The 11817-nt window shown below is 41.4% G+C and overlaps 1 protein-coding gene across 1 annotated transcript in view; it reads right to left on the bottom strand.

Moving 5' to 3' along the window:
- Positions 1–1333: 1333 nt before the first annotated feature.
- TPPP (tubulin polymerization promoting protein) overlaps positions 1334–11817 on the bottom strand; it is a gene marked incomplete at its 5' end in the record, with an annotated part of 52808 nt that continues 42324 nt past the window's right edge. Inside the window, one exon of the mRNA XM_082328224.1 lies at positions 1334–1601. Coding sequence (XP_082184350.1) covers positions 1407–1601 — 195 coding nt within the window. The 3' untranslated portion in view covers positions 1334–1406. The remainder of the gene's footprint in view (positions 1602–11817) is intronic.

The following is an 11817-nucleotide window of genomic DNA, read 5'->3' as shown; positions in this document are numbered from 1 at the left end:
AATACTGAAAATCTTATCTTTCACAATTTTAGAGAAGCAGAGTAATACATTAGGGTACTTATTCAGCTCTTGCAGAAAATTGGACCAGCCTTTTCTCTCCTTTTTAACCAATATAAAAAATGAGTTATTTTTATTCCTATTAAGCTGTTTTGGCATGGTGGGCCCCAGGCAGGTCACACTCAGCTGCCTATCCCTTAAGGTGGTATAGGTACTGTGGAACTGGTTTTCCTTCTGTAGCAGTGGAAAGCCATTCCCATCAAAACTATTACTCCCAAGTTAGGCAGCAAAAGAGAACAGAGAATCAAATCCCTCGGCTTCAAACAAATCTAACATAAAATGTAGCCCAGTTATAATAGTATATTTCTGTAGGCAAATTGCACCTAATTACATGGATATTAATTGTAAGTGTCCTTATTCCAAAGGGCCATAAACTTCCCTTACACGTGTTATAGCTTAAAGGGAATATTATGTATGTGCATAATAACATTCACTTAATAGCAATCTGATTGGCAGTGTTGAGTCATAATCAATATTTTAAAGCATTATTAGCCTAATGCCCCCTTCAGTTCAAATGTGAGGCAGTGCAAACTTGAAAACAGACTGCAAAAAGCTTTAATAGACTTTCTTAGTAATGTTTTGTTCCTCGCTTCTCAGGTTAGTACAATAGCTCCATCCAAATCCAGCCAGTCAGAACCATGCTACAGTACACACAGTAACAAGCACAAAGTATAGGCAGAAGGAAAGTAAGGGCTGGTATTTTCCACCTCTTTCTGTTGATGTAAAATACTTTAGAACCTATATTGTCCTAGAAATAGCTTTTTTTCAGTTTTTCATGAGTGGTGTATGACATTTACAGGCTAGCACCTTGTATATTACAACCACTTACTCCACAATAGTATATTGTTGAATGTTTTAAGGAAAGTGCCAGATCCCCTATAAGACATTTTAAAAAAAGCCCCAAAACAGTAGTCTAATCAAACTGCATAAATAATGGGATAGTCTTCAGAAAGACTGCTATGAAAGACCCTCTTTTCAAGAGGTTTTCTTCGACATCCTCAGGGCAACTGGACATTTAGGAATGTTTGAGATCTTTTGCTTGAATTGACAAAGTGTGGTATAACTGCTCTTCACTTTTTTTTTTGTCTAAAGCTCAACAAAATGATGTATTTTTTGTACCGATACATTTATTTTTGCCAATATACGCATGAGGAATGTAATGAAGTGGCGTTGTGCTGCAAGTAGCTCAGCAGATGTTGAAATCATTTCCAGTTCCTGAAAACAACTTCTTGACAACATAGTCTTAGCATTCACAATATTCAAAACATGTGGGATTCATCTACATCATTCTTACAAATATATTCTCTTTCCCCCCTCTCTTTCTCCCTCTCTGTTGTAAAACCTCAGCCTTACTTGCTTCCTTGTACTTTATGATCATATGTGCCTGCATGCTTATAGCCAGATACATATCCTGAAGCATCCACCAGATCTTCTCGGCCAGCTTTGCCTTTTCCTTTCCCACTGGGATCAAACCTCTCTTTGTGAGAACCTGTGAATTTTGATGTATCTGTAAGGCGTGATACAGTTGGAGATGAAATGGCTTTCTATTGGAAGAAAGAAAAGAAACAAAAAAACCACATCAGAAATGAATTATTCTTAATACAGATATTTGTACATGCTACCGACATTTAAGTCTTTGCTAATAATGGAGACTATGTAAATATCTACTCACTTCCAGCAAAACGATACAGAAAACGTTTGTTTCTTGCCATTACATACAATGACAATAAACATATAGCCAAGAACAAAGTAGTGCAAGTTATGTCAAAAACTTTTGGAAGAGACTTCCGATATGAGATACTTCTGATTAATAATTGAGTTCTAAGCACCAAAGATATAAAGAAGTCATAGGGAACAGCCATGTTCAAAATCCATTATGTCAATATCCAAGCATAAAAGCCTGGCTCCACCAATATAGGAAAAGCAAACAATACAGCTACAATTCATTGCTTCAAGAGACAAATTTATTCTAAACTCTAGGATTCATAAGAGGGGTAACAAACTAGAAGGACTGAAGGTTATTTTCAATGTTAGCAAATTAGCAGTCTATGAAATGGCACTGAGCAAAGACTTTCCTCGACATTGCTTCCACTGAGTCATATCGGGCCACTTAAAAATCAAAGTCTTGCTGTCATTGAGACAAAGAAAATTTGACTACACAAGCAGAAAGAAAAAGATATTTCACAGAACAATACAGGAGCATGCTAACCTGTGTGCTTGGACTGGGAGCAGTCTCTGTGATCCTTAAGTCTACATTTTAAAATCAGAAGAGAAAGGGCACTAAAGGAGAAGGGAAAACACAAAATATTTTTGCATGGTAGTGGAAATGGAGCTAAGATGAACAAAGACTGATAAAATCTGGGTATCTGTCTTAGGTGCGCCACCCTGTAGGGTGCATTTTAGAGACAAATGTGGCATGGGCTTCATTGCAGTGAAGTAAATGCTCTGGGAAACTTATCTTTCATCAAAAACCTCATTCCCCCTCTACCCATCCTCAGCCCAAATAAATGCTCATTAACAAGACCTAACAAACAGGCTTTTGAAGTAACACATAGCTCTTCCATAGGACAACATACACCATGTCGAGTATCTTTTAATGCTAAAGATCACAGAGTTGGAAAAGATTCTTGAATCTTTGCCAAGAGGAACAGGATACTTGGATTCAGACAGACTGGGAACGAATGCTATAACTTGTACACTATGGAAGCCACACATCCTCCACACCATTTAAATAAGAGCTGTTTTGAGGGAATTTTCCCACATACACAAGTACTTAATGAGAATCTCAGGTTGTAATCTTCTGCTTTTCTCCCTCCAAACATACCCAACATGTGACACATACAATACTGCACTGCTCTGCAGCGTTACTTTTGCATAAGGCCCTGAGGGAAAGGTGGTGTGGAGGTGTGAGTATCTTTCACTATCTGAAAGAAAATGACCACTGGAACATTCACTTATCAAAACAGCATTGCTGAATGACCTTTAGGGATATTTGCCTTGCAGTCTCAGAGTACTATTTGCAGAAGTGGTTATTTTTCTATGATGAAAAACAGAAACGAAGACAATGCTTAGGAAGAGGTATTGCTTCTTAATACATACAGTTTTCTTGTCCACATTGTCCTGCTAGCACCTTATAACCAGGAAACCTGTATTCACAGTAGAGCTAATTAAAAAAAATACACCCTGTGATCAGTAATTGTGTTAGCAGCCCAGCTAGATAACATGAAATGCAATAAAAATGTATAAGCCGAGACATCAAAAGAAGCAAAGTAAAAACTCCCGGCCTGGTGACCAGCTAAGAATTTATTCGTTCTGTTCCTCAGGGTATTAGTAAATTGAACAGGTTGTACACACAGTGACACAACAGAACCAAAGGACGGTCTGGCCACTGGAAATCACTCTGACAACTCAGGGAAAACAAAGACACACACTTCTGTAAGAGTGCATAACCTGTTAGCTTCCCCCTGGGCACAGGCACTAGGAATTCTGTGCTATTTTAAGTCGTACTCATGAATACCTGTTTTGTTTGGTAAGTAAAGGGAAACATGGGGGCTTGTACCTTAAACAAAAATTCTGGCACAAACCAGTAGGAATAAGCTTTTATATGGTGCAATGTTTCCCGTTATGCAGTGTGCATGAGCAAGAACCCAGCCACTACTTGAAGACAAACTGTCAGACTGCTTGACCGAACAAAGTCTTCCATCAACCACCATTCTGAACCATGAAACATCTATAGTAGTGGGCAGTACATGCGTCTCACCTAACTCATACAAATACACGGGGTCCCCATTTAATTTTCATTTTAAACCTCCCACAGATCATAACGGCTGCAGGAGCACACTAATAAAGGCTGACTGTTGGATGGAATACATGTGGGGAAGTTTCTTATGCTTGTTTAAGTTACTACTAGACCGTTCTCCCTCTAGAAGAACATATGATGCTTCTTACTAAAGGCATTTTCTTAAGTATTAGCACACTTCTTGTGTGTTCTTAAGAAACTTACTAAGGAAATGAAGATCCCATCCGTGACTCTCCCCATATAAGCCAGCAAGGAAAAAGCTAGGGGACGATACTTGCCAAAGTATCTTTCATCGTCCCTAACACCAGAAAAAGCTGCTATAGGAGATGCAAGAAAGCTTATATAATCAAAGGACTAAACTGTGCCCTTGAGGCTGCACCTCGAGTGCTGTGTTCAGTTTTGGGCCCCTCACTACAAGAAGGACATGGAGGTGCTGGAGCTTGTCCAAAGAAGGGCAACGAAGCTGGTGAAGGGTCTGGAGCACAAGTCTTATGAGGAGTGGCTGAGGGAGCCGGGGTTGTTTAGTCTGGAGAAGAGGAGACTGAGGGGAGACCTTATGGCTCTCTCCAACTACCTGAAAGGAGGCTGTAGCGAGGTGGGGGTTGGTCTCTTCTCCCAAGTAACAAGCAATAGGATGAGAGGAAACAGCCTCAAGCTGCGCCAGGGGAGGTTTAGGTTAGACATTAGGAAAAACTTCTTCACCGAGAGGGTGGTCAAGCATTGGAACAGGCTGCCCAGGGAAGTGGTTGAGTCTCCATCCCTGGAGGTATTTAAAGAACGGATAGATGTGGTGCTCGAGGACATGGTATAGATGGACTTGGCAGTGTTAGGTTAACAGTTGGACTCGATGATCTTAAGGGTCTTTTCCAACCTTAATGATTCTATGGTTCTATGTTACTTATATAACACTACTGCTAAAAGCCACAGGATGCTACCAGTGACCAAAGCTGTTTGTACTGTAAACATGGAAATACTCCAAATGCTTTCATTTGGGGCAATATTTAGTATAATGTTAATTAAACTTAACACATATTTACCTTCCTTGCATTTCATCACCACTACTTTACAGAAAATCAGTTCTCTTTAAATGTGCATACACTCTGCATTCTCACATGCAGAGAGAAGTCTCAGAAACTCTAGTTGACTGCCCTTCCCTTTACTAAATTCATTCTCAGGACAGACCGCTATTCTGAGAATTGGTAATGGTAAGTTTAATCACTATTTGGAAAAAGAAGGACTACAGCTGCTGCTCCTCTGTTTCAAAGGGGTGGCATGATCACTACAGACATACTAAGACTTGTATGAGTACAATATGAAAGGAAATGCATGTATGTTAACACGCAAGAAGAAATAGTAAAACAAGGATTAATAGAACAGCCTGTGTCAATAACGAAGGACGTTCCCAGGAAACTACTCCCAGGACATCATTCCCAGAGGAATGTGTTGTTTATATCAAGACAGTCTGCACTCTGATAAGACCACAACACAGATGACTTATCAGAAAAAAAAGCTGCATCCTAACAACAACATGATAGCAACTAGGCTGCAGCGTGTCACATGAGCCTTTCCTTTTCCTGTTAGTCTACTGGGAAAACAGCAACGCATTTCAAACCAACAAGGAAAACAGAAGATGGGCAACAGCTTGGCCTACAATTTACGGAGGCTGAACCAAGATCCTGAAACAAAGGACCAATCTGTAACAACTATTCACTCTTAAAGGTCATGAAACATCTATCCAAAAACTAGTTTGTCATTGTCAATCATGAAGAACCCAGGAGACATAGTGATGTCTCAGTAGTGAGCATCCCTTGTCCTGTATGTCCCACACACAGAGGGGATGCAATGTGTGTGCCAAAATGTGACCAACTTGGCACACATATCTTCATGCTTCACTGTGAGAGTGTGAGTGAATGAAATCTATTGGAAAATAGATACATGCGAATGAGAATCAGCTTACTAGAGACTTGTAAATAAATTTTACCTTCACCTTCTGTAGGACCTTGCACTGAGTGGGGTTTTTGGGGTTTGTTTATTTGTTTGTTTTCCCCCACTAATTTCCCTTGATACTTCGTCATTTGGAATTTACCAGTCATCTGTCTACAGATTTCACATCCACTACTTCCTCCTGGTGTCTCTTTCATAACACTGCTACGTCCTCTGGTGAAGACTTGTGCTAGGACTAACATGAAAAACATTCTTTTATAACTCATCCTTCATCCGCTAGAGCCAAGTGTGTTCCCAGTGCAACAGCAATACAGCAAATGGTTGAAATACAAAAAAATAGCTCTATGGTTTAGCACCCCTTTGACATATCTCAAAAAAAAAAATCACTTATTTAGCAGACAACTTGGGACAATGGTTCAGATCTTTGGCTTGCATATCTTTGGCTTTCATATCTATTAATTGAAAGTTGATACGTGTATGTGCAGGAAGAAACAAACATCAACATTCTAAGTAAAGGCAAATTAACACCACATATAACAAAAAATACAATCTTTTTGTCCTGAAAAACAGTTAAACAAAACCTAATGCCCCAGCACAATGAACATCACAAATCCAGAGCAAGAACAACAGCGATCCCACATCCTGCGTCCTTTCAGCCCAGGATGGATCAGAAGGCTTCCTGCATCACAGGAGTCACAATACGTGAAATGAACATAAAGGCAGTAGCTGCAAGGCAAACATTCTTTCTCCAAATTGCTTTTAACTGAGTAAGAACCACAGCCTTTTCCTAAGTTGCATGTGAAGTCACTGGTGCATCCCTTCCCACATGTGACAGAATATTACAATTGAAAGATGGCAATCCCTGTTGGTTTCCTGCTGGCACAATTTCTATGAAATGGGAGGCTCACTTTGTTTCCAACAGTACAAAATTCAAGCAATTTTAATTCCTGTACAATACGCTCTCACTCCCTGAACTGATCCATCCATGTAAAAAGATCAGAGATAATGAGATGCCACCATAAGGCTATGCAGAACACCCCATTTCTCCTTTTACCTTTCTTACGATGAATGCGTATCCATTAAAAAGAAAATACTACTTCCTCTTTAAGGTCGTGTAAACATTACACAGCAGGGCCAGGTGCAATCTAAGCACCCTGCTAAGGTGCTTTCTTTCAAAAAAGCCGTTATAAGTACAGAGTAGAATACACAAGGACTTCACGTCTGTCTTGGACTCCTCAACCAGAAGCAGCTAGCGGTACTATCTATCACAAAATCATAGAAGGGCTGAGGTTGGAAGAGACCTCTGGAGGTCATCTGCTCCAAGCCCCCACCCCCTCACCTACAGCCAGTTGCCCAGGATCATGTCCAGATGGCTTTTGAATATCTCCAAGGATGGAGACACCACCACCTCCCTAGGCAACCTGTGACAGTGCTTGCTCACCCTCACAGTGAAAAAGTGTTTCTGGATGTTCAGACGGAACCTCTCATGTTTCAGTTTGTGCCCACTGCCTTTTGTCCTATCACTGGACATTACTGAAAAGAGCTTGTCTCCATCTTCTTTGCACCCTCCCTTCAGGTATATATACATATATATACATATATACGTATATATATATACACATGGATGAGATTCCCTCTTGAGCCTTCTCTTCTCCAGGTTAAACAGTCCCATCTCTCTCAGCCTTTCCTCATAGAAGAGATGCTCCAGTTCCTTAATGATCTTCATGGTTCTTCACTGGACTCTTTCCAGTAACTCCGTATCAGTCTTCTACTGGGGAGCCCAGAGCTGAATGCAGGACTCCAGATGTGACCTCACCAGTGCTGAGTAGAGGGGAAGGAGCACCTCCCTCAGTCCACCTGGCAATACTTTGCCTAATGCGGCCCAGGATACCAGTAGCCTTCCATGCGGCAAGGGCACATCGCTGGCTCATGTTCAACTTGGTGTCCACCAGGACCCCCAGGTCCTTTTCTGCCAAGCTGCTTTCCAGCTGGATGGCCCCCAGCATGTACTCGTGCATGGGGTTGTTCCTCACCAGGAGCAGGACTTTGCACTGCTCCTTGCCAAACTTCCCAAGGTTCCTGTCAGCCCATTTCTCCAGCCTGTCGAGGTCCCTCTGGATGGCAGCACGCCCCTCTGGCCTATCAGCCACTCCTCCCAACTTTGTATCCTCAGAAAACTTGCTGAGAGTACACTCTGCCCCATCATGCAGATCACTAATGAAGTTAAACAGGACTGGACTGAGTATGCCCCCTCCGAGGTACACTGCTAGTTACTGGCCTCCAACTAGACTTTGTGCCACTGATCGCCACCCTCAGGGCCCAGCCATTCAGCCAGTTTTCAATCCACCTCACTGTCTGCTCATCCAGCCCCTACAGCAACAGCTTGAGGGGCTACGAGACTTATGGGAGACCACGTCAAAGGCCTTACTGAAGTCCAAGTAGACACTATCTACTGCTCTCCCCTCATCTACCGGGCCAGTCATTTCATAGTAGAAGTTTATCAAGTTGGTCAAGCATCACTTCCCCTTGGTGAAGCCATGCTGACTACTCCTGGTGACTTTCTTGTCCTTCATGTGCCTGGAGATGATTTCTAGGATTAGCTATTCCATCACCTTCAGTGTCCTAAGGTGACAAGTTTCTTCACAAAGATCCCTCTATGAGCTGATTACTTATTTTTAATGAACTGCCTTTATGAATCGAACATGCACTCAACTTGTTTTTAATCAAAATGCAGTTTCTGTTTACGAACAACAAAACCAGCTACAGAGACTAAACTGGCAATTGAGCAAAGGGCAAAAACAATTAAAAGGGTAGCTGGGAGCTCATTCTTCTGTGCAACCCAGCTGTTCATTACAATGCACATGGGCATTGGGAGGCAAATAAAAAAGAAAGGGGGCTGGGGGATCTGACCGTCCCTCATCAATGAGGAAAAATGTAGGAAGAAACAGCACAAAGGGCTGGATGAGGACAATTTCCATCTTAGCAAGTCAGCACCCTCCCTTCTTTTTCACAATGAATCACATACAAATGATTCTGTCTCGTCATATAGCAGTTCTGCTTAAACTGTTTACTATCTAGAGTAAGTTATATAATCTCTCTAGTTAAATTTTTGTAAAGGCAATAAATTACTTGGAGCCAACCTGCTCCTCTCCTTTGTGAGCCCACAGAAGCCTCCATTTTCCTTCTCTTATTTGCACATACAGCTAACCACAAAGTTTGCGTATCACAGAAGATGCACATGAACATAATTTTTTTTTTTTAACTTTCTCTTTAAGAGAAAAGTTTTACTTAGCACAACAGAATCAAATATAATCACTGTATAAACTCATTTTGGCACACCAAATGAATCAACCAAAGATATTTTCCAAAAATATCAAGACTGTTGTTCTCCCAAGACTGACCATTCTTCCCTTCCCTTAGTTGTTTCCATTAACACAAGCCAGCAGCTACAATTTCAGTGTCTTTGTCTCTATCAAAAGAAGAGATCACTGACAAAAGACCCGTTCATTCACCAAGCTTGTGTTTTTACTGATATTTTGCTGGACCGTTGTGCTCCCACTAATCTTAAAAAAATCTTTTAAAAATGGCTGTTGCTCCTTCACTGTCAGTTTCCAACCAAAGATGTGATCACACGACCTCCAAGTTCATGGAAACATCTCAGATGAGTCAGGAAAGGTATGTATGCCTCCCACCTCTTTCAACTGAAACTCCTCTCACACCAAAACCTCACTGAGAAGATCAGAACACGCCACAGTCTCAGAAGCAGCCATGGGAAATAAAACAAAATTTTATTTAGACTAGTAGATTTGCTAATTTAAAGCGATCATGCATTTTTTGTTAATAATTCAGTATTTTTCCCACTTTCTATCAGTGTTTACCGAGAAGTGCTGCTAAGACAGCGAGGAGCTTGGAGCGTGTGGCATACAAGGAGAAGATGACAGAAGGGTGTTTATTCAGACTCAAGAGAATAAGAACAATGGAGGCAAATCTTATTCCTGTCCTCAACAAAAGAAATAGAGCCAGTTCAGAACTACATAGGAAAAAACCAAAACCCACAAAAAAACCAAAGCAAGAGATAATGGACACTATTTAGAAGTTGGGAAATTCCAACTAGACACATGGGAAAAAAGTTCTTCACCATTGTGGTTGGTCAAACCCAAAAATGGCTTACCTAGAGAGACTAGGGATTCTCTATCCCTGGAGATGATCACTTAAAATCATAGAGTCACAGAACAATTTAGGTTGGAAGGAACCTTTGCATACGAGTCCTTATCTAGGATAAATCCGTGCTCACAGCAAGGCTGAAATGAGCTTGCACAGAAGATTCTCCAGTCAAGTCCTGAACACCTCCAAAGATGGAGGTTCCACAGCCTCTCTGGGCAACTTGTTCCAGTGTTTGACCACACCCAGGGTAAAAACCAAACCAAAACAAAAAAATCCAACATCTCATCCAAATTACAAATTACCCATGTTCCAACTTCCATCTGTCTAAAACAGCCCTCATACCAAAGAGAGGAAGTGAAAGCTGAAGAGTCTTTTTAAACCCTGAAACCCTTAACAGTGCAAGATGCCTCGTTCCTCCTTTCTTATGAAAGACACCTCTGCAACCTCGGGCAGATTTTGCCTTCTACCTCAAGAAAACAGATGATTCAAAGAGCAGTTTACAGAACAAGTAGAACATTCCATTTCATCAGTTTTGAGACTTAGAATAAGTTTCAGAAATGTACTATCAGTCCTTATGAAACTGAAAGGTACTACAGTAAGAAGGAAATGAGAGCACAGAAATCAAGAACATGCATTCTGTCAACAGTACTGCAGAAGAATATAGCGCTTTTCTGAAGAAAAATACATCCACTGAAAGCCATGCTATTGCACTGGCTTGGCCTTTATGCAGCAGGGAAACTCCATCAATGCAGTTAAGTCAGCATGAATTTTTTGGACTCAATAGGACCTCTATCTCAACATTGATGTCAAAGGCTTAGAAGCAGCTTATGAAGCTTGTGCCATGATCATGAAAATAGGGTAACAGTGTAAGACTGAAAGATTCCCCACACTTTCAGGACTCTTCCTTCCAGAGCAAAGTTGAGGCAAAGAAGGAGGAAGACAATCCAGTGCTGCTAAGGTCGTGTTCTTCATTTTCTGTCAGCGCTCACTGCCATCCTTTTACGAAGCATGCAGTTTAAAGCACCAAGCTAATGCCAAGAGAGCTGGAGCGTTCACCTGGCACAATGCAACAGGCCGGACAACCAGATCAGTGCAGCACCACACAGCTGCAGCTGCATCGCTTCCATTTCTGCAGCTGGCACAGTCCCTGGCAAGCTCTCGTTAGCTGCACGCCATGCGGCTTTGCACAGAACATGGCACCATTCCCAAAAAGGATCTCCAGAACCAATTACTGGGAAGTAAACGCAGCAAGAAAAGCTACTGGACTTCAGGAATATCATACATTCAAAACAGACATGAAGTGCAATGGTTTTTACAATGAACTCCTGTCTCCACTGAAACAACTCGCCTGAAGATATTTTCCCCTGCTTGCCATCACTGACAAAGATGCAGGCTTGATTCAAAGCTGTTCCACAGCTTAAGCAGAAACTTACTCGCTTGATGCAAAACACTGCAGTAAGGTTTTCTGGTTTGGGGTTTTTTTTTGCCTGAATTACAAATGTCCAGATAGTACAGAAACACTCCCTTCCTGACTTAGGTATTGTGCTTTTTCAGTAACCAGTGGATGAAACGAAGCATTGGAGGCAAACATTAGCTAACAAAATGGCAGACTGTGAGCATTACTTCCCCCCCTTCCCCTTTTCTTTTTTTTAAACAATCATCTTTTCTGAACTCACATGCTAAATTAAATCAATGCTATTAAGACTCTGATGGGAGAGCGGCAAAAATTGGTGCTGGCTATTCAGGATACAATGCTGCTCTTCAAAATAACCAGCAACTCAGTAACAGTACTTGTGTGCAGAAAAGCAGCAGTGTGCTGAGAGCGCTTGCACTGCCAAAAATGCCAGTGATGG

The sequence above is a fragment of the Platalea leucorodia genome, assembly GCF_965183815.1.
Source record: "Platalea leucorodia genome assembly, chromosome: 1".
In the NCBI taxonomy this organism is placed as follows: domain Eukaryota; kingdom Metazoa; phylum Chordata; class Aves; order Pelecaniformes; family Threskiornithidae; genus Platalea; species Platalea leucorodia.
The sequence above is the reverse complement of the archived record's forward strand: the minus strand, read 5'-3'. Positions and strand labels throughout refer to the sequence as shown.